Below are 23,991 nucleotides of genomic sequence, written 5' to 3' on the forward strand. Positions count from 1 at the left end.
GTTTTGTCATGACTGGCTCTCCCAAGGCCGTCAGTAGTTCCAATGGAATGTTGTCTACTCCGGGGGCCTTGTTTCGACTCAGGTCTTTCAGTGCTCTGTCAAACTCTTCACGCAGTATCGTATCTCCCATTTCGTCTTCATCTACATCCTCTTCTATTTCCATAATATTGTCCTCAAGTACATCGCCCTTGTATAAACCTTCTATATACTCCTTCCACCTTTCTGCTTTCCCTTCTTTGCTTAGAACTGGGCTGCCATCTGAGCTCTTGATATTCATACACGTGGTTCTCTTCTCTCCAAAGGTCTCTTTAATTTTCCTGTAGGCAGTATCTATCTTACCCCTAGTGAGATAAGCTTCTACATCCTTACATTTGTCCTCTAGCCATCCCTGTTTAGCCATTTTGCACTTCCTGTCGATCTCATTTTTGAGACGTTTGTATTCCTTTTTGCCTGCTTCATTTACTGCATTTTTATATTTTCTCCTTTCATCAATTAAATGCAATATTTCTTCTGTTACCCAAGGATTTCTAGCAGCCCTCGTCTTTGTACCTACTTTATCCTCTGCTGCCTTCACTACTACATCCCTCAGAGCTACCCATTCTTCTTCTACTGTATTTCTTTCCCCTATTCCTGTCAATTGTTCCCTTATGCTCTCTCTGAAACTCTGTACAACCTCTGGTTCTTTCAGTTTATCCAGGTCCCATCTCCTTAATTTCCCACATTTTTGCAGTTTCTTCAGTTTTAATCTACAGGTCATAACCAATAGATTGTGGTCAGAGTCCACATCTGCCCCTGGAAATGTCTTACAACTTAAAACCTGGTTCCTAAATCTCTGTTTTACCATTATATAATCTATCTGATACCTTTTAGTATCTCCAGGGTTCTTCCACGTATACAACCTTCTTTCATGATTCTTAAACCAAGTGTTAGCTATGATTAAGTTGTGCTCTGTGCAAAATTCTACTAGGCGGCTTCCTCTTTCATTTCTTAGCCCCAATCCATATTCACCTACTATGTTTCCTTCTCTCCCTTTTCCTACACTCGAATTCCAGTCACCCATTACTATTAAATTTTTGTCTCCCTTCACTATCTGAACAATTTCTTTTATTTCATCGTACATTTCTTCAATTTCTTCATCATCTGCAGAGTTAGTTGGCATATAAACTTGTACTACTGTAGTAGGTGTGGGCTTCGTATCTATCTTGGCCACAATAATGCGTTCACTATGCTGTTTGTAGTAGCTTACCCGCATTCCTATTTTCCTATTCATTATTAAACCTACTCCTGCATTACCCCTAGATTAATTAGATATTGCCTCTTAATAGTGAAATTTTGATAATTGTCTTTTTTTAAATATTTTTGTATCTTTTGTAGATGTTTAACTGATTACGGCCCCGTCCACACCATATCCTGCCTTTCCCTAAGAACCAGGTCTCACTACATCTTTCTGAATCTGCTTACTGTATTGATCTCTTGGTCTTCCTCGAGAATTTTTATCGCCCACACTTACCTCTAGTACTAAATTTGTGATCCCTTGATATCTCAGAATTTGTCCTATCAACCGACCCCTTCTCTTGGACAACTTGTGCCGCAGGGTCCATGTCTGCCTAGATCCGTTCAGTACCTCCTCATTAGTTACGTGGTCGAACCATTTAACCTTCAGCGTTCTTCTGTGGCACCGCATTTCAAAAGATTCTAAGTCTTTTTATCTAAACAGTCTGTCGTCCATGTTTCACTTCCATACATGGCTACACTATAGACAAATACCTTCAGAAAAGACTTCCAAACAACTAAGTCTATATTCCATGTTAACTAATTTCTCTTTTTCAGAAAGTCTACATTTTATATTCTCTCTCCTTAAGCCATCATCAGTTATTTTGCTGCACAAATAGAAAACCTCATCTACTACTTTAAGTGTCTCGTTTCCTAATCTAATTCCCTTAGTATCCCCTGATTTAATTCCACTACATTCCATGCTCCTTATTTTGTTTTTCCTGATGTTCCACTTATATTCTCTCCTTTCAAGACATTGTCCATTCCGTTCAACTGCTCTTGCAAGTCCTTTGTTGTCTCTGACAGAATTACAATGTCCTCGGCAAACCTCAAAGTTTTTAATTATACTCCCCGCACTTTAATTCTTACTCCATATTTTTTCTTTTGTTTTCTTTACTGCTTGATTAATGGGCATATTGGATAACATAGAGGATAAGCTGTCATCGTGTCTCGTTCTTTTCTCAACCACTGCTTCCCTTTCATGCCGCTCTACTCTTATAACTGTACAAACTATAAATAGCCTTTCGCTGCCTGTATTTTACCCCTGCTACCTTCAGGATTTCAAAGAGATTATGCCAGTCAACATTGTTAAAAGCTTTCCCTAAGTCTACAAATGCTAGAAACGTTGGTCTGTGATTTGTTAACCTATCTTCTAAGATAAGTTGCACAGTTAGTACGCTTCACATGTTCTTACATTTTTCGGGAATCCAAACTGATCTTTCCCGAGGTCAGCTTTTCCCAGTTGTTCCATTCATCTGTAAAGAATTCGTGTTAATATTTTGCAATCATGACCGATTAAACTAATAGTTCGGTAATTTTCACATCTGCCAGCAATTGCCTTCTTTGGAACTGGAATTATTACGTTCTTCTTGAAGTCTGAGGATATTTCACCTGTCTCATACATCATGCACACTAAATGGAAGAGTTTCGTCATGGCTGGCTCTCCCAAGATTTTCAGTAGTTCTAAATGTTGTCTACTCCCGGGGCCTTGTTTTGACTTAGGTCTTTCAGTGCTTTCTCAAATTTTTCGCGCAGTATCATATCTTCATCTACGTCCTCTTACATTTCCATAATATTGCCCTCAAGTACATCGCCCTTGTATAGACCCTCTATACAATCCTTCCGCCTTTCTGCTTTCGCTTCTCTGCTACCCCACGCGGTTTAAGGCGTCCTGTCATTCGTGAGGCTCCTCCCGTCGGAGGTTTGAGTCCTCCCTCGGGCATGGGTGTGTGTGGTGTCCTAAGCGTAAGTTAGTTTAAGTTCAATTAAGTAGTATGTAAGCTTAGGGACCGATGACCTCAGCAGTTTGGTCCCATAAGCTCTTACCGCAGACTTCCATAAGTTTCCTTCTTTGTATAGGACTGGTTTTCCTTCTCAGCTCTTGATATTCATATAGGTGGTTCTCTCTTCTCAAAAGGTGTCTTTCATTTTCCTGTAAGCTGCATCAGTCTTCCTCCTAGTAAAGTTTTCTTCTGAATTGTTACATTTGTCCTCTAGCCGTTCCTGCTTAGCAATTTTGCACTTCCTGCCAATCTGATTTTTTAAACGTTTGTATTCCCTTTCCCCTGCTTCATTTGCTACTTTTTTATATTTCCTCCTTTCATCAGCTAAATTCAATTCTCTTGTGCTGTCCAAGGAGTCCTACTAGCTTATCTTAAAAAGCTACACTTTCCTTTTCTACTGTATTCCTTTTCCCTGTTCTAGTCAACCGTTGTATAATGGTCCCTCTGAAGCTGTCAACAACCTCTGGTTCTTTCAAGTCATCCCGGTCCCATCTCCTTTTTTCCTACATTTTCCCAATTCCTTCAGTTTTACTCTACAGTTTATAACCAATAAATTGTGATCAGTGTAGACATCTGCCCCCCGAAATATCTGACAATTTAAAATCCGGATCCTAAACCTTTGTTTAACCGTTGTATAATCAATCTGAAACCTTCTGGTGTCTTCAGATCTCTTCCACGTATACAATCTTCTGTCATGATTCTTATACTAAGTGTTAGCGATGGTTAAATTATGCTCTGTGCAAAATTCTACCAGGCCGCTTGTTCTTTCATTCCTTTCCCCCAGTCCATATTCACCTACTATTTTACCTTTTCTTCCTTTTCCTGCTATCAAATTCCAATGCCTCTCCTTCAACTATATGAACTTTTTTTTTTATCTCATCATAAATTTCTACAATCTACTCATCATCTGCGGAGCTAGTTGGCATGTAAACTTGTACTGCTGTGATAAGGTGTGGGCTTCGTGTCTGTCTTGTCTACGATAATGCGTTCACTATGCTGTTCATAGTAGGTTACCCGCATTCCAATTTTCTTATTCATTATCAAGCCTACTTCTGCATTACCCCTATTTTATTTTGTATTTATAACCCTATAATCATTTGACCAGAAGTCCTGTTCCTCCTGCCACCGAACTTCTCTAATTCCCACTATATCTGACATCAACCTATCCAGTTCCCTTTTCAAATTTTCTAATCTACCTGTTCGATTAAGGGCTCTAACATTTCACGCTCCGGCCCGTGAAACGCCAGTTTTATTTCTCCTGATGACAATATCCTCCTGAGTAGTCCTCGCCCGGAGATCGGAATAGGGGACAATTTTACTTCTGGAATATTTTACCCAAGAGGATGCCATCCTCATTTAACCATACAGGAGAGCTGCATGTCCCTGCGCAAAGTTACGGCTGTAGTTTCCCCTTGCTTTCAGCTGTTCTCAGTACCAGCACAGCAAAGCCATTGTAGTTGACGTTACAAGGCCAGATCTGTCAATCATCCAAACCGTTGCCCCTGCAACTACTGACAAGGTTACTGCCACTGTGCAGGAATCACACGTTTGCCTGACCTCTCAGCAAATACTCCTTCGTCGTGGTTGTACGTACAGTTGGCTCATTGTATGGCTGAGGCATGTAGGCCAATCCACCCCACCGACGGTTAGGTCCATGATTGAAGGAGCAGTGGGGGAAGGGGAGGGGGGATGAGGGGGCGAGGAGGGGGCGAAAACACGGCATAACACTTAGCCTTGCTAATGGAGACAAATCAGTGACGAATAGAGTAAATAATTTTTTTTAACTATGATAGAACCAGCTGAAACCACTCATTGATGGATGGATCCTGGAGGGATGCCAAATTGCAGAGATGGCGATTGTGAAGCTTAATCTACTGTTCCAAGTAGTACCAACATTTCATGGCATTAAGATCGAATGTTTTTGTGGACCAGTGAGGTGTAATAATACCTGAATATTCATCAAACCAGAAGCGTGAGCTCACCACTTGCACCACAGTCGACAGGATCGATTGCGGAGCTTTGCTATACAGCCGAGTGGAGGCTCTGAATCAGAGGCTGCAGATGACTCGACTTGCGCCATTGGGTAGTTGCGTTTCGGGTTCCGCTGAAAAGGTCAGGAGTCCACTGGACGCAGGAGGCGGCTACATGAGTAGCAGGGGCTGTGTGGTGTGGACTGGGTTTGGGTTCGAGGGTCTCAGAAAAACACAAAGAGGGCTTCAGACACAAAAGGGTGCAGGCCGAACACAGGAAGAACGTGGATACAGGAACTGTCGGTGCAACAGTAGTAAATTGCCGTAGCTGTGTGGGGAAACTACCAGAGCTCCAAGCGCTAATAGCCAGCGCTGAAGCTCAAATCGTTGTAGGCCCTGAAAGCTGGCTGAAGCCGGAGATAAGTTCAACCGAAATTTTTGCTTAGAATCTAACGGTGTTCCGAAAGGAAACGCTAAACACAGTTGGCAGTGGCTCGTTTGCTGCTGTTAGAAGTGTTGTAGTTTGTCCCGAAATTGAAGTAGTGCGTTAATATTTTATATGAAAAATGTATTTCATTTATAAGATATGAAAATTAACGAACTATCAGTTTAATAAGCCACGGCTGCAAAATACTAACACGAATTCTTTACAGACGAATGGAAAAACTGGTAGAAGCCGACCTCTGGGAAGATCAGTTTGGATTCCGCAGAAGTGTTGGGACACGTGAGGCAATACTGACCCTACGACTTATCTTAGAAAATAGATTAAGGAAAGGCAAACCTACGTTTATAGCATTTGTAGACTTAGAGAAAGCTTTTGACAATGCTGAGTGGAATACTCTCTTTCAAATTCTGAAGGTGGCAGGGGTAAATAACAGGGAGCGAAAGGCTATTTACAATTTGTACAGAAACCAGATGGCAGTTATAAGGGCTAGAGGGGCATGAAAGGGAAGCAGTGGTTGGGACGGAAGTGAGACAGGGCTGTAGCCTATCCCCTATGTTATTCAGTCTGTATATTGAGCAAGCAGTGAAGGAAACAAAAGAAAAATTCGGAGTAGGTATTAAAATCCAGGGAGAAGAAATAAAAACTTTGAGGTTCGCCGATGGCATTGTAATTCTGTCAGAGACAGAAAAGGACTTGAAAGAGCAGTTGAACGGAATGGATAGTGTCTTGAAAGGAGGATATAAGATGAACATCAACAAAAGCAAAACGAGAATAATGGAATGTAGTCGAAATGAGTCGGGTGATGCTGAGGGAATTAGATTAGGAAATGAGACACTTAAAGTAGTAAAGGAGTTTTGCTATTTGGGGAGCAAAATAACTGATAATGGTCGAAGTAGAGAGGATATAAAATGTAGACTGGCAATGGCAAGGAAAGCGTTTCTGAAGAAGAGGAATTTGTTAACATCGAGTATTGATTTAAGTGTCAGGAAGTGGTTTCTGAAAGTATTTGTATGGAGTGTAGCCATGCATGGAAGTGAAACGTGGACGATAAATAGTTTAGATAAGAAGAGAATAGAAGCTTTTGAAAACTGGTGCTACAGAAGAATGATGAAGATTAGATGGTAGATCACATAACTAATGACGAGGTATTGAATATAATTGGAGAAAAGAGAAATTTGTGGCACAACTTGACTAGAAGAAGGGATCGGTTGGTAGGGCATATTCTAAGGCATCAAAGGATCAGCAATTTAGTATTGGAGGGCAGCGTGGAGGGTAAAAATCGTAGAGGGAGACCAAGAGATGAATACACTAAACAGATTCAGAAGGATGTAGATTGCAGTAGGTACTGGGAGATGAAGAAGCTTGCACAGGATAGAGTAGCATGGAGAGCTGCATCAAACCATTCTCTGGACTGAAGACCACAACAACAACAATATAGGCAGAGGTCGTTCTTGACAACCGGAATAAAAGAATAATTGGATCCTTTTACCGACCTCACAATTCAGATGATACAATTGCTGAAAGGTTCAAAGAAAACTTGAGTTTGATTCCAAACACGTACCCGACTCATACAATTATAGTTGATGGTGACTTTAATTTACCCTCGATATATTGGCGAAAATACATGTTTACTTCCGGAGGTGCGCAAAAAACATCATCCGAAACAGTGCTAAACGCATTCTCTGAAAATTATTTCGAGCGGTTAGTTTATAAGCCCACGCAAATGGTAAAAGGTTGTGAAAACACACTTGACCTCTTAGAAGCAAATAATTCTGAGCCATTAACGAGCAGCAAAACGGATACATGCTTTAGTGAACATAGAGGTGTTGTAGCGATGTTGAATATTGTAACACCGACACCTTCACAAAAAAAAAAAAAAATGAAAAATATACCAATTCAAAAAAGCAGATAAAAATTCAATTGACGCCTTCCTAAGAGACAATCGTCACTCCTTCCAGATTAACAATGTAAGTGTAGACTAGATGTGGCTTGAATTCAAAGAAATGGTATCGGCAACAATTGAGGATTTATAGTAAATTAACAAACAACGGAGCTGATCTTGCTTGGCACATATAACGGGTCAAAACACTAATGCAGAAACAACGAAAAACACATACCACATTTAAAAGGACTCAAAATCTCCAAGATTGGTGATCTTTTACAGAAGCTCGAAATTTAGCGCGAACGTCAATGCGAGGCGCTTATAATAGATTCCACAACGAAACTTTAAATACTAAACACAGCCTTCCGAAATTCTTCCACCAAACAAGACGAAGTAAATATTCTAGAATTCGAATCAAGAGCAGCTGCCAAAGTGAATAACGTAAAAGTAGATATCCTCGGAGTAGTGCAGCAACTTAATCACTTAATAAAACCGCCGGCCGGTGTGGCCGAGCGGTTCTAGGCGCTTCAATCTGGAACCGCGCGACCGCTACGGTCGCAGGTTCGAATCCTGCCTCGGGCATGGATGTGTGTGATGCCCTTAGGTTAGTTAGGTTTAAGTAGTTCTAAGTTCTAGGGGACTGATAACCTCAGATGTTCACTCCCATAGTGCTCAGAGCCGTTTTATTCTTCTTCATGTGAGGAAGAAATTTCTGAGATGTATGTTTGCAGTGGAGCATTGTATGGAAGTGAATCGTGGATGATAGGAGAACCGGAAAAGAATCGAAGCATGTAAGATGTGGTGTCAGAACATAGTGAAAATTAGGTGGACTGATACAACATACGAGGAGGTTCTGCACAGGTTCGGCGATTAAACACGTGGAAAAAATTGACAAGAAGAAGGAACAGGACAATCCGACGTGAATTCAGATATCAAGGCATAATTTCCGTGGTACTGTACTTGTGAAAGCTGTATAGGGGAAAAGCTGCAGGGGGGGGGGGGGGGGGATATACACTCCTAGAAATTGAAATAAGAACACCGTGAATTCATTGTCCCAGGAAGGGGAAACTTTATTGACCCATTCCTGGGGTCAGATACATCACATGATCACACTGACAGAACCACAGGCACATAGACACAGGCAACAGAGCATGCACAATGTCGGCACTAGTACAGTGTATATCCACCTTTCGCAGCAATGCAGGCTGCTATTCTCCCATGGAGACGATCGTAGAGATGCTGGATGTAGTCCTGTGGAACGGCTTGCCATGCCATTTCCACCTGGCGCCTCAGTTGGACCAGCGTTCGTGCTGGACGTGCAGAGCGCGTGAGACGACGCTTCATCCAGTCCCAAACATGCTCAATGGGGGACAGATCCGGAGATTTTGCTGGCCAGGGTAGTTGACTTACACCTTCTAGAGCACGTTGGGTGGCATGGGATACATGCGGACGTGCATTGTCCTGTTGGAACAGCAAGTTCCCTTGCCGGTCTAGGAATGGTAGAACGTCGGGTTCGATGACGGTTTGGATGTAGCGTGCACTATTCAGTGTCCCCTCGACGATCGCCAGAGGTGTACGGCCAGTGTAGGAGATCGCTCCCCACACCATGATGACGGGTGTTGGCCCTGTGTGCCTCGGTCGTATGCAGTCCTGTTTGTGGCGCTCACCTGCACGGCGCCAAACACGCATACGACCATCATTGGCACCAAGGCAGAAGCGACTCTCATCGCTGAAGACGACACGTCTCCATTCGTCCCTCCATTCACGCCTGTCGCGACACAACGGGAGGCGAGCTGCACGATGTTGGGGCATGAGCGGAAGACGGCCTAACGGTGTGCGGGACCGTAGCCCAGCTTCATGGAGACGGTTGCGTATGGTCCTCGCCGGTACCCCAGGAGCAACAGTGTCCCTAATTTGCTGGGAAGTGGCGGTGCGGTCCCCTACGGCACTGTGTAGGATCCTACGGTCTTGGCGTGCATCCGTGCATCGCTGCGGTCAGATCCCAGGTCGACGGGCACGTGCACCTTCCGCCGACCACTGGCGACAACATCGATGTACTGTGGAGACCTCACGCCCCACGTGTTGAGCAATTCGGCGGTACGTCCACCCGGCCTCCCGCATGCCCACTATACGCCCTCGATCAAAGTCCGTCAACTGCGCATACGGTTCACGTCCACGCTGTCGCGGCATGCTACCAGTGTTAAAGACTGCGATGGAGCTCCGTATGCCACGGCAAACTGGCTGACACAGACGGCGGCGGTGCACAAATGCTGCGCAGCTAGCGCAATTCGACGGCCAACACCGCGGTTCCTGGTGTGTCCGCTGTGCCGTGCGTGTGATCATTGCTTGTACAGCCCTCTCGCAGTATCCGGAGCAAGTATGGTGGGTCTGACACACCGGTGTCAATGTGTTCTTTTTTCCATTTCCAGGAGTGTAGATTGGAATACATCCAGCAAACAGAAACCTTTGATTGCTAGTACTATTCTGAGAAAGGTTGGCACAGCAGCAGTAGCAGTTCGTGAGTATAAATTTTTGATATTCAGAATTTTTTTTTATTCTTATGAACTCTAAAGTGTGAAACAGCAACTGCTGTATAATGGTTATGATTACGAACAAATTTATAGACAACAGTTGCAGCCACTGCTAATAATACTAATAATAGTACAATGACGTAACAATGATGTCCGACCTAATTTTATAATATAGTGAGTGAACTCACATATCTGACCGAGCGAGGTGGCGCAGTGGTAGCACACTGGACTCGCATTCAGAAGGACGACGGTTCAATCCCGCGTCCGGCCACCCTGATTTAGGTTTTCCGTGATTTCCCTAAATCACTCCAGGCAAATGCCGGGATGGTTCCTCTGAAAGGGCACGACCAGATTCCTTCCCTGATCCGACGAGACCGATAACCTCGCAGTTTGGTCTCTTCCCACAAACAACTCAACCCCAACTCACATATCTGAGGCGTGTGCTGCCATCTAACGGACATTATGCCAACAGCCAAACGAACGAAGATCATCATCTTCCGCAGTGTGCTACCACCTAGCGGCATAGATTTAACTTGTAGTTGAGTAATAAGGCGTAGCTGCACACTACGCAAACGGTTCACATTGTTAATTAAATCCTTATGTATTTGACCCATCACGTCACGCTAGCTGCTCATGCGCGGAAGCTCCTTAAAACGTGTACAACTGAATATGTGCTCGTGATACTATTGCCTAGTTTCACGGAGTCTAGAGAAGCAGTAGTGCGGTAGATTTAAGAGCCGTCTATTTCGGATTACCTCATCTATGTTATAAGTAACATCATTCAAAGAAAAATAACCCATAAATCCGCCAGGTGTCAAAAGTTACGGTGTTCATGTGCTCTGACACAGCAGCCGCCATTGCACAGGAGAAGAATTCGTGCCGGGGACACATCAAACCAATGAGATTACTGATGGGAATTGGGGGGGGGGGGGGGGGGACGGAATGCCAACTGATAATTATTGGGGAAGGGAAGGCGCGCAAACGATGCAACACTTGTGTGGAAATAGCTGGCCCTGGTGCTGCTGAGGCAAGAAACGTGTTACTTACTTGATTTCGTTTGATAACAACAAGGGAAAATTAAAGAAATTTCGGAATATACAAATGGGTACCGATAATTTTTCTTCCCGCGTAACATCTGCGAAGGCAGAAATGATTCTGGTATATCTTGTACCCTCCTTCACACACTCACAGACGCCTGCGGCGTAAAGATGTTTTGTATGACGGGTGAAAAATTATTGTATGCTACCGTGGTGACTACACCTTCGGCACTTCGGTGATTCTTCTTATATCGTTTGAAAGCAGTAAGTTGCACCACAAATCAACACCCTCTGCTCCCCGAGATGGGCTAGATCTGTTTCCAAACGAGATGGAATGCCGCTTGGCGTCATCGGATCAACCGCTTCGGCTGGTACAACGCATCCCCTCCCCACTCCTAGGCGCTAGGCTCGCTTGCCGCAGGACTGAGGCGACGCCAACTGTAGTTGCCTAGCGTCAGTCGGGCGCGGGAGTTCGTCTGCGGCGGAGCACGAGAGCAACTTCGGACAGTAAGAAACATTCCGTATTACGACGAGTTTACGCACTGATCAAATCGCACAACAAGTAGAGCCGGTCGCTTATGAGCTTGTATTAAATCTTGTCGTTTTACTCCTTAATGACAGGACCGTCTTCAAAACAATTGTTGTGATTTTCTGTATAGTTCATTATTTAATGTGTAATATATTTTATATAAGTTCGATAGCTTTTCATCACATTCCCACTGAAATAATTCATCTTGTTTTAGTTCTAAATCTAACATTAACAGAGTCTGTCAACTTTGTAAACAAACTGGTATACTTTCTAGATGATATATATATATATATATATATATATATATATATATATATAGTTTTTTCAGTATGCACTACTCAGTTTGTCTCTGCTTGGTGTGTCAAAACAATTTACTTTTTTGCTTTTGAAAAAGTATCAGTTTAATGATAACTTTCTTGTCTGTAAGGAAGAAATACCTAAACAACATATTTTAACTATGAACCCACGGAACTCATTGTTTTACTTGTATTTTAATTCGAACTTCCATTGTGTGCTACAGTCAAACCACTCTTACTAGAGAGACATCAATGAAAAGCTTCCTTATCTCCATGAAATCTGTACAGTGTAATAAAAATACAAAATAGCTGGTATCTTGAAGTAAGCTCTTGCTTTCCTTTTACGCTGTCTACAGTTTTCCTGCTTGTACCTTATCAGTGTATTACCCACTGGGAACATGGTCTACTATACGCAGAGAACCTTATTTTAGAAAATCATTTCTTGTGGAACTGGCATGATTCTGCATGGGAATTCCCAATCAGCTGCTTTATGTCTGTGGCAGCTTGCAGATGTAGATCTTCACTGTGCACTGTCAGTATCGTACTGATTGTATGTGGTACTTCAAAATTGTTTTCCAGAAGTGGGCTTGAACCCAGATAGCTGAGTTTCATAGGCAGGGCATTACCAATTTGCTATATGAGAGTTCCTCAGAGACCAACTCGAAAGCTCCACCAGGCTTTTTCATACTCCTTCCAAATACAGCAGATGCCCTCCCACAAGCATACAGGCTCACATTAAGCTGGAGCTTTCCCACTCTTTGATGTATGCTCAGGTAGCAGAATGTCTCCAGCTTGTGGTCTACTGGTTCGTAGTACTGCCATTAGGTCATGGGGTCTTGGGTTCCATTTCCAGCCAAGCTAGAGAGGTTTTTCACTTGGGTTCTGAGAGTTTGCATTGTATTAATCATTTCATATCATCTTCATTAACACACTGATTGCCAAAGTGGCGCCAATTGAAAGACTTGCACCAGACAGCCAAACAACCCCAGATAGGGTCTGCCAGCCAATGCTACATATCTGTTTCAGATAGCGTAATACTCTGTAGTGCAGTGGCCATGAATTTCTGAGTTACAACCTGATGTTTAGTGTTCTTAAACAAAGAACAGAACATTAGGAACAGTGTCCTTGGCCTACCAAGCCACCTTGAGACATACTTTTGTGATGAAAGTAAGTTGAAATGGCTTCTTGGCAACTTATCAATGTTTTACATCATTTTCATTTATCCATGTGTGCATAGAAATCCTTCAAGTTTTACTTACTGGGTGCTCGTTGTTATGTAGTTCTGAGATACAGGACTCATTGTCATTTATTTGGCATCACACGATTTTTGTATTATATTCACTCAAATTACTTATGAATGAACTGACTATATGTCCACTATTCTATATTGTGATTGATATCATTTAGTTCTGTCCATTTGTGTGTATTCTCTCCTCATTGGTAAAAATCTCCATTCTTGAAAAACACATCAACACATATAGTGAATCATTTATACAGTGCAACAAGAGGAGGAGGCTACATATTAAAAGTATAGGAACACATAATTACATGTTTTCTTCTTCTTAATTTAGTTTTAAAAACCCAAATGTAGTTTGCAAATGTGGAAAGTTAGAACGAAAGCATCCAACCACAGCAAGATAAGAATTTACTTTCATTTATCTTAACTTTGAAATTGTGATGAGATGCTGTTATTTAACAAAGAAACTATCTTGAAACAATGGAAATTAATAAACATATGTCCATTTGCCCAAGCTTAGTACTGAATAATCAGACACAGGTCCCTTACTCACCACTTTTAATTGCAGATATTACTCATAATCCCAGCCAGACCATGCTCTAAATAGACCATCCTACTCACATGCCCCATTTTTTCTTTATTTCAGCTGCTATATTTTCACTTGCCTTGTTAAAAAGCTTTTTACATTTTATAATCTCAGCTACTTCACTTACCTGCTTAATCTTTTATGTTTGTGATGTTGAACTCATTAAAACAAAATTATTTTGTGCAGCCACCCTTGGAACATGACACCAAAGTTTACTGTCCAATTTATTTTCTTTTCAAAACAATTGTTGTGATTTTCTGTATAGTTCATTATCTAATGTGTAATATATTTTATATAAGTTCGATAGCTTTTCATCACATTCCCACTGAAATAATTCATCTTGTTTTAGTTCTAAATCTAACATTAACAGAGTCTGTCAACTTTTTAAACAAACTGGTATACTTTCTAGATGCACTAGTTTAAAATCTTTGCTCCTACAAAATTACACAGCCACACATTTTTATCATGGTACCTGATGATGGCGTGACAGCCAACAACCAGCCTGCAAAGGGAAAGAACAAATATTGCAGAATATTGCACTAGTGCTGTACATGTTTTTGCTCATAGTCATTTCTGTGCTTTTTACAGGTTGTAAAAATGAGAGCAAAACATTTATTGAATTGAAATTGATACAATTTTTATTTTCAATGCAATATGTATTGAAAGCAATGTACCACATATTTCATAGTAGTATCGATAGGCTGTGAGGGAGAGCCTGCAACAAGCTACAGCTTTGAATCAATCTGTGTTGTGTAACTTTAAAGCAAATTTGGTAGCACACTCCCCTTGTAAGGCAGACATCAGACTTTGAATTCCAGACCAACAAACAGTTTTAATTTGTCACATACAATCAACTTGGAATTTCTTCCTCATCTTCTTCTTTTGTTTTGGCCATCTTAGGGCCACATTAATTTGCTTCTGTTTCATTTCTTCTGATCTTTCTTCTTTCCCAATATTCTTTCCGTCTCTTACTTGGCAACCTTCTTCATTCTTCTTTCCAAGATGATTTTGTTCTGGGTCTTGTTCTGTCCCTGAAAGCTTTGAAGGCCTGGATGTTTGAATTAAAGATCACTCTGTTGTTTATCTCTGGGTCCTGTATTCTTGTTTCTTCCAGCTCTCTTTGTATCTCTTGGATCCATCATACTTTGGTTTTCTTGTTCATCAGAAACTGTGTGATTTGCCATGTTAACCTCCTCATGTCTATTCTGAGGATGTGTCCGAAGAACGTGCTGCTTCTTTTCCTGATGACATCAGAAATTTTTTCTATCTTGGTACACAGTTCCTGGTTCGCTTGGTTTCTAAATTGACAATCTTCTGTTCTTTGATGTCCTAATATTCTCCTGAGAATCTTTCATTCTATCAGTTCTAGCCTCTTGATCACTCTGGTTCTTGCTAACTTGAGAGTTTCTGCTGCATATAGATCTTCATGGTGGATCACTGTTCGGTAATGTTTCAATTTTCCATTTATTGAAATAGTTTTCTTGTTGTAGGTGTTGATAGTTAGTGTATATGCTAAGTTCATTTTGTTTATTCATGCTCCCATTGCTTCTTTTTCAGTCAGTCTAATGTCTATCCATTCTCCAAGGTATTTGAATCTCTCCACCTTCTGAATTTTCTCTCCTTCTATTATCATCCATCTAGGAGCTGTCGTGATGTTTATCATATATTGTGTCTTCTCGATAGAGATCTGTAGGCCTTCTTTAGCTGCCTGTCTCTGCAGTTCTGTGGTTTGGTTAACTGCCTCTTTTAGTGATTCGGACAAGATCACAATGTCATCTGTGAATGCTAGACAATATATCAATACTACTTTGTTCTTACACCCCAGTCATATTCCATCCAGTCCTTTCATTCCTTGTCGCCACTCTCTGATCACCATATTGAGGGCACAATTAAAGAGCAAAGGGGAGAGTCCATCTCCCTGTCTCACCCTGGTTTTAGTCTTAAAGACCTTTACTGTAAAAAAAGTATAATAATAATAATAATGCTTATTCAACATCAGGTAGTGTCACTCAGTCCCTAAAATAAAGTTGAGGACAGTAGACAGATTTTTCTCTTGAATTCTGTTCAGAACTGTAAGCCTACGGGTGACACAAGTATATTAATGTTGTTATTGTTGTTGTTGTTGTTGTTGTTGTTGTTGTCATTGTGGTCTTCAGACTGAAAATTGGATTGATGCAGCTCTCCATACTGCATCCTGTGGAAACCTCTTCATCTCTGAGGAACTATTGCAACCTACACCCTGAGTCTGCTTACTGTATTCATCTCTTGGTCTCCTTCTATGATTTTTACACCCCCCTCCCCCACAAATTTCCCTCCAATACTAAACTAAATAGGTGATCCCTTGATTTCTCAGAGTGTATCCCATCAAGTGACCCCTTCTTCTAGGCAGGCTGTGCTATGGATTTCTTTTCTCCCCAGTTCTGTTCAGTACCTCCTCACTAGTTATTTGATCAACACATTAATATTCAGCATTCTTCTGTAGCACCACATTTCAAAAGCTTTCATTCTCTTCTTATTTAAACTAAAAATCCACGTTTCAGTTCCATACATGGCTGCACTCCGGACAAACACCTTTGGAAAAGACTTCCTAATATGTAAGTCTATATTCATTGTTAACAAATTACTCTTCTTCAGAAATGCTTTTCTGGCCATTGCCATCATCAGTTATTTTGCTGATCAAATAGAAAACTCATCTACTACTTAGAAAGTCTCATTTCCTATGCTCATTCCCTCAACATCACTTGATTTAATTTTGACTACATTCCATTATCCTTGTTTTGCTTTTGTTGATGCTCATCTTATATCCTCCTTTCAAGACACTGTCTATTCCATTCAACTGTTGTTCCAAGTCCTTTGCTGTCTCTGACAGAATTACTATGTCATAGGCAAACTTTGAAGTTTGTATTTCTTCTCCCTGAACTTTAATTCCTATTTCAAATATTTCATTGGTTTCCTTTACTGCTTGTTCGATGTACTGAGACTGAGACTCGAACTTGGGACCTTTGCCTTCCGCGGGCAAGTGCTCTACCAACTGAGCTACCCAAGAACGACTCAAGCCCCGTCCTCACAGCTTTAAGTCCACCAGTACCTCGTCTTCTACCTTCCAGACTTCACAGAAGTTCTCCTGCGAACATTCCAGTCAACATTGTCAAAAGCTTTCTCTAAATCTATTCTAAGATAAGTTGTAGGAGCAGTATTGCCCTGCGTGTTTCTACACTTCTCCAAAATCCAAACTGCTCTTCCCAGAGGTCAGCTTCTACATGTTTTTCCATTCTTCTGCAGAGAATTTGTGTTAGTATTTTGCAACTGTAACTTATTATATTGATAATTCAGTAAATTTCACACCTGTCAGCTACTGCTTTCTTTGGAATTGGAACTATTAACTTCTTGAAGACTGAGGGTATTTCACCTATCTCATAGATCTTGTACATCACATAGAACAGTTTTGTAGTGCCTGGCTCTTGCAAGGCTGTCAGTAGTTCTGATGTACTGTCATCTATTCCTGAGGCTTTGTTTTGACTTAGGTCTTTCAGTGCTCTGTCAAATTCTTTTCGCAGTGTCATGTCTCCCATCTCATCTTCATGCACGTCATCTTCTTATATAGACCCTCTACATATTCATTCCATCCATACAGTAGAGCTGCAGGCCCTGGAAAAAATTGTGGCTGTAGTTTCCCCTCACTTTCAGTCATTCGCAGTACCAGTACAGCAAGGCCGTTTTGGTTGATGTTACAAGGCCAGATCAAACATCCAGACTGTTGCCCTTGCAACTACTGGAATGACTGCTGCCTCTGTTCCAAAACCACATGTTTGTCTGACCTCTCAATGGATACACTCCTCCATTGTGGTCCCACCTACAGTGGGGCTCTCTCTATCACTTAGGAACGCATGCCACCTCACAGATGGCAAAGTTCACAGTTGTTGGGAGGGGGAGGGGGGGGCAGGCATATATTAAATTTACTATATTAATATACTTTTAAATTAATATACATTTTCAACTGTACCAGAAACAACCAAGCTGATACTTGAGCAGGACTACAGTTGGTTTACAGCAAACATTTCATCTTAATCCCACAGAGACTTATATTATACAGTTTTATGTGAATAAATGGGTGACTGGAACTAGGTAGGAGTAAAAGGGAGAGGAGGAAATGAAGTAGGTGAATATCAATTGGGGGTACGAAATGAAAGAGGAAGCCACCGGGTAGAATTTTGCACAGAGCACAACTTAATCATAGCTAACACTTGGTTCAAGAATCATAAAAGAAGGCTGTATACATGGAAGAAGCCTGGAGATACTGACAGGTTTCAGATAGATTATATAATGGTAAGACAGAGATTTAGGAACCAGGTTTTAAATTGTAAGACATTTCCAGGGGCAGATGTGGACTCTGACCACAATCTATTGGTTATGACCTGTAGATTAAAACTGAAGAAACAGCAAAAAGGTGGGAATTTAAGGAGATGGTACCTGGATAAACTGACTAAACCAGAGGTTGTACAGAGTTTCAGGGAGAGCATAAGGGAGCAATTGACAGAAATGGGAGAAAGAAATACAGTAGGAGAAGAATGGGTAGCTTTGAGGGATGAAGTAGCAAAGGCAGCAGAGGGTCAAGTAGGTAAAAAGGCGAGGGCTAGTAGAAATCCTTGGGTAACAGAAGAAATATTGAATTTAATTGATGAAAGGAGAAAATATAAAAAATACAGACATCTCAAAAATGAGATCGACAATGTAAGGATGTAGAGGCTTATCTCACTAGGGGTAAGATAGATACTGCCTACAGGAAAATTAAAGAGACATTTGGAGATAAGAGAACCACTTGTATGAACAGCAAGAGCTCAGATGGAAACCCAGTTGTAAGCAAAGAAGGGAAAGCAGAAAGGTGGAAGGAGTTTTATAGAGGGCCTTTACAAGGGCGATGTACTTGAGGAAAATATTATGGAAATGGAAGAGGATGTAGATGAAGATGAAATGGGAGATACGATACTGCACGAAGAGTTTGACAGAGCACTGAAAGATCTGAGTCGAAACAAGGCCCCCGGAGTAGACAACATTCCATTGGAACTACCGATGGCCTTGGGAGAGCCAGTCCTGACAAAACTCTACCATCTGGCGAGCAAGATGTATGAGACAGGTGAAATACCCTCAGACTTCAAGAAGAATATAATAATTCCAATCCCAAAGAAAGCAGGTGTTGACAGATGTGAAAATTACCGAACTATCAGTTTAATAAGTCACAGCTGCAAAATACTAACGCGAATTCTTTACAGACGAATGGAAAAACTAGTAGAAGCCGACCTCAGGAAAGATCAGTTTGGATTCCGTAGAAATGTTGGAACACGTGAGGCAATACTGACCCTACATCTTATCTTAGAAGCTAGATTAAGGAAGGGCAAACCTACGTTTTTAGCATTTGTAGACTTAGAGAAAGCTTTTGACAGTGTTGACTGGAATACTCTCTTTCAAATTCTGAAGGTGGCAGGGATAAAATACAGGGAGCGAAAGGCTATTTACAATTTGTATAGAAACCAGATGGCAGTTATTAGAGTCGAGGGACATGAAAAGGAGGCAGTGGTTGGGAAGGGAGTGAGACGGGGTTGTAGTCTCTCCCCGATGTTATCCAATCTGTTTATTGAGCAAGCAGTAAAGGAAACAAAAGAAAAATTCGGAGTATGTATTAAAATCCATGAAGAAGAAATAAAAACTTTGAGGTTCGCCGATGATATCGTAATTCTGTCAGAGACAGCAAAGGACTTGGAAGAGCAGTTGAACGGAATGGATAGTGTCTTGAAAGGAGGATATAAGATGAACATCAACAAAAGAAAAACAAGGATAATGGAATGTGATGCTGAGAGAATTAGGTTAGGAAATGAGACACTTAAAGTAGTAAACGAGTTTTGCTATTTGGGGAGCAAAATAACTGATGATGGTCAAAGTAGAGAGGATATAAAATGTAGACTGGCAATGGCAAGGTAAGCGTTTCTGAAGATGAGAAATTTGTTAACTTCGAGTATAGATTTAAGTGTCAGGAAGTTATTTCTGAAAGTATTTGTATGGAGTGTAGCCATGTATGGAAGCGAGACATGGACAATAAATAGTTTGGACAAGAAGAGAATAGAAGCTTTCGAAATGTGGTGCTACAGAAAAATGCTGAAGATTAGATGGGTAGATCACATAACTAATGAGGAAGTATTGAATCAGATTGGGGAGAAAAGAAGCTTGTGGCACAACTTGACCAGAAGAAGGGATCGGCTGGTAGGACATGTTCTGAGGCATCAAGGGATCACCAATTTAGTATTGGAGGGCAGTGTGGAGGGTAAAAATCATAGAGGAAGACCAAGAGATGAATACATTAAGCAGATTCAGAAGGATGTAGGTTGCAGTAGTTACTGGGAGATGAAGAAGCTCGCACAGGATAGAGTAGCATGGAGAGCTGCATCAAACCAGTCTCAGGACTGAAGACCACAACAACAACAACAACAACAACAACATGTGAATAAAGGTTGTGTGTAGATGTCATAGACTGATATTAATGGCCATACACATGACATAACAATGTGTGTTAAATTCCTTGATGCACTGTGAAGTGTACTTTGTTCCACAGCCAATTATCCTCTTTCTGCTCCACTCACTAATGAAATGACAAAAGGAAGACCTCAGACATGACCATGTGATTTGGCTCATATTTGGCAGGTTGTTTGAGCACAACCTTAAATGAAAGACCAAAGACCATAAGATGCTTTGGCTCAATAACCCCTGTTTATGAGAAAACTACCCCTGAAGTTCATGACTCACAATCAATTCAGGATTAATGGGTGCGATAGATAATTGGAAACTGAGCATTTGTCATCTACATACATGAGCTTCACTTATGCATATTTTCTTAGAAATCAAGGGCAGATACTTTTTCAACTGCCACTTATGTACCCATAAGGTAAGAGCTGTTCAACAAAAGTGCCAGTGGTGTGGCAACCAAGGCATCTGTCTGTGGAGCACAGAATCTGTGTTGGACTCCTAGTTATATTCTGCAGTTTTCTCTAATTTTCATTTTTCTGTTTCGAAATTGGTAGGTCGAGGATAATTAAAAGGCAAGTAAATCAATAGGGAAAAATTACAAGGTAGGCAAATAAATTTCTCAAATGACGACAACAATTTTCCAGATACTAGGATGGAATATTGTGCTGTCTAGATATGTGTTATTTTATGTACACTACCTACTGTGACAAGGGTTTTTTCTTCCTTCTGCAATGACAGGCACTGAATGCCTATTTTTGCAGCAATCTTATTTGTAATTGTTTTCATTCAATGAGGCTTAAAAATTTTAATTCTTTGCTAATCCAAGTCATTTGAGAAATTTCTTTTCCTACTTTTTCGTTATTCCTTACTGATGTACTTACCTTATTAGCCTTCCTATTCCTACCAGTTTTGAGGCACAAATAAATGCAAATAAAAAAAGACCTGCAGACTGCATTTGGGAATCGAAGACAGATTCTCTGCTTCCCTTCCAGATGCCTTGGTTGTATACCAGCAGCAATTTTGTATAATAACACCCATCTTATGGGTACATAAACTGGAGGCAAAAAAGTTTCTTCCCTCAATTTCTAAGAAAATTTTCTTTTGTGGACCCCATCTTTGTTGATGAAAAATGCTGTTTTCAGTTATGTATTGATCCCATCAGTTCCGAATTGAATGCACAGCACGGACTTTTGCAGTAGTTTTCTTAAACGAGGGAGGGGGGGGGGGGGGGCAAAGCATCTTACAGAGTATTTCATTTTAGGTTGTGCATGAGCCTAATTGGTTGGCCATGTCTGTGTCTGAGGCCTGAGGGTGAAATTATTGTTTGTGTGGTTCTGTACAAGCCCTAATTATGCTTATATTCATTCATTTGCAGGAGTGTCACTGTCTGACCCTTTTGCCTCTAAAATTTCCTTGTTGATTAATCATATGTGAACTAATCTAGCAAGGTAAAGTAAGCATTCTTATCCTTGTCATACTTTTGTAACCACACTGCATCTAATTAAAGCTGCTTATTTAATCCCAAGGTACAATGGTGAATCAGACAATGGAAGCATTGCAGTTCAACTCCAAAACACAAACACTTTCACTAGTAACAGAGAAAGTACCATCAGTCAAAGAAAATGAAGTACTAGTCAAAGTTGCATATTCAGGTGTTTGTGGAACAGACCTACATATTGTAGAGGTAAGTCTTCAGATTTATTTCTCAGTTTGTTAATGCGCAGAGAGAGAAAGAGATAGTGAGAGAGAGAGAGAGAGGGGGGGGGGGGGGGGGAAGCATACAATAAAGGGTGTCTCAGGAGGAATGGTCAGTGGTCAGTGTTTGGGAATATGACAGGAATGATAATTTGAAGCAAAGAACTTCATATGGACATATGCCCTATTGCAAATGGTTTCCGAGATAGAACACATTTAATGCAAATTGTTATTTATTTTCTGTATTATTCAGTAACATAGTTTTACAAAGTATCTGTTGAAAAATACATATTTTTAACACATTCACCTCTACGCATTATTGTATACATCACATTACAGGTTTTGTACAGTTTGCAATAAATATTTGAATATCCCACTGTCAACTTCACTCTTGGGAGAGCATGTGTTGCTTGCCTGAGAGCCTCTGCACATTCCCTAATGATGGCAACAGCGTCCATGATGTGACCAATCAGTTCATCTCACATATTCACCTTCTGTTTGTACACCTCAAATTTCATCTAACCCCATAAACAAAAATCTAGCAGTGTAAGGTCTGGCAATATTGGTGGCCAGTTAACTGTACTGCTATGACCAATCTAGTTGGTAGAGTAAGTATGGTTGAAATGTTCTCTCACATGTCTGGTAAAATGTGGAGTGGCTCCATCATGCTGTAAGTATATTGCAGTCTGTGGGATAAAGAAACATCCTCAATGCCAATCAACAGACAAATTTTCTAAAAAATGATGAGAAATGAAGTTGGAAATTGGTTTTCACTGTAGCACATGGATTTTCCTGTGACCATCAATGATTATTATGTGTTTTGTTTATTCCACTCCTTGTAAATGTAGCTTCATCAAGGAATAGCATTAATGGAAGCAAATGATGATTGTCATTCAACCAGCAACAATGTGAAGATTTTTGAGATACTGCATGTGAAATGAGTACAAGTTTTCTCCATTTAATATTCACCATACATGTGTTCATTGTACATTGGTACCTGCAGAAAGTCTTCATGTGCAAGTAGTAGGGCTACACTGCATCATTTCAAAAATGTGTTTCTGTTCCTGCACAGGTTACTGAATTACACATTTGGATGAAAAATGGGTACTTGGAAGAATACCTGCTTCATGTGATGTGCTGAGAACTCTAGTAAACATACTACAATCAGTAATTCTTTGACAGCAGCAGGAGCACTACCATCTCATAAGTTGTAAACATTTACCATGTCTGGATATTCTTCATTGGTGTATACATGTGGCATTTTAGACAACTCATGTACAAACACAGTTAACTAATGCTTTTCTTGGATACACTCTCAGTCCCTGTCACTACTTCACTAACAACGCACCATGGACAACTGCAGGTTCAGCAGTCTAGTTTAATGGCAAAAAAGACACTCTGAGCAAAGAGGTTGAAAACAATGAGGTAGGTTGAGCTAGAATAAAATGTGACAGATTTGTGGTGAGAAAGACACATGTGTGTGTGCTATTAGCCTGAAAGTAAATGTACATTAAAAATATTCTACGTCAAAACCCATTTAGAATAGGTCATATGTCCATACCAACTCTTTTGCTTCAAATTAGCATTCCTGTAATATCCCTGAATATTTACTGTTCCTCCTGGGACACACAGTATTAAAATGAAGCATTGAAGGATGGAATCGCCCATATATGGAAAGTGAGCCAGTGCAGCCTACATGTTGAAAAATGTATCAATACCTAATACACAGTTCTCTCACATTTTGACACTTCAAACCTTCCTATTTCAGCCTATAGGACAACAGTTTTGGGTTTTCTTTCTTTCTTATTCCCTCCCCCCCTCTCCACCCATACCACTTCAATGTGTGTGTTGTTATGGGCAAATAAGAACCTCATTTTTTTCTGAAAAGTTGAAGGAATGTCATTGAACCCAAAGGCTAGAGTTGTTCTACTATTCAGCCATTATATTTGTAGAAATCCTGTAACATCTCTGACTCAAGATCCTAATCTTGCTTATTAAGAAATTCTTCATGCTAGTTTCATCTCATCTCATTCAGAGAAACATGCTGGTATCAAACATAGGCTATCATTTGAGGAAGAAACTCTTGAGAATGCACATTTGGAGCACAGCAAGAAGAGCATCAAAACATTTGAGGTGTGGTGCTACAGAAGAATGTTGGAACTTAAGTGGACTTATGAGGTAATGAGTGGGAATGTTCTCTGCAGAATTGGT

At 40.8% G+C, this 23,991-nt stretch overlaps 1 protein-coding gene across 1 annotated transcript in view; it reads left to right on the plus strand.

Moving 5' to 3' along the window:
• The first annotated feature begins 11,326 nt into the window (after positions 1-11,326).
• Positions 11,327-23,991, plus strand: part of LOC126284318 (uncharacterized) — a 46,516-nt gene continuing 33,851 nt past the window's right edge. Inside the window, exons 1-2 of the mRNA XM_049983155.1 lie at positions 11,327-11,428; positions 21,612-21,769. Coding sequence (XP_049839112.1) covers positions 21,617-21,769 — 153 coding nt within the window. The 5' untranslated portion in view covers positions 11,327-11,428; positions 21,612-21,616. The remainder of the gene's footprint in view (positions 11,429-21,611; positions 21,770-23,991) is intronic.

This window comes from Schistocerca gregaria, chromosome 8, assembly GCF_023897955.1.
Source record: "Schistocerca gregaria isolate iqSchGreg1 chromosome 8, iqSchGreg1.2, whole genome shotgun sequence".
In the NCBI taxonomy this organism is placed as follows: domain Eukaryota; kingdom Metazoa; phylum Arthropoda; class Insecta; order Orthoptera; family Acrididae; genus Schistocerca; species Schistocerca gregaria.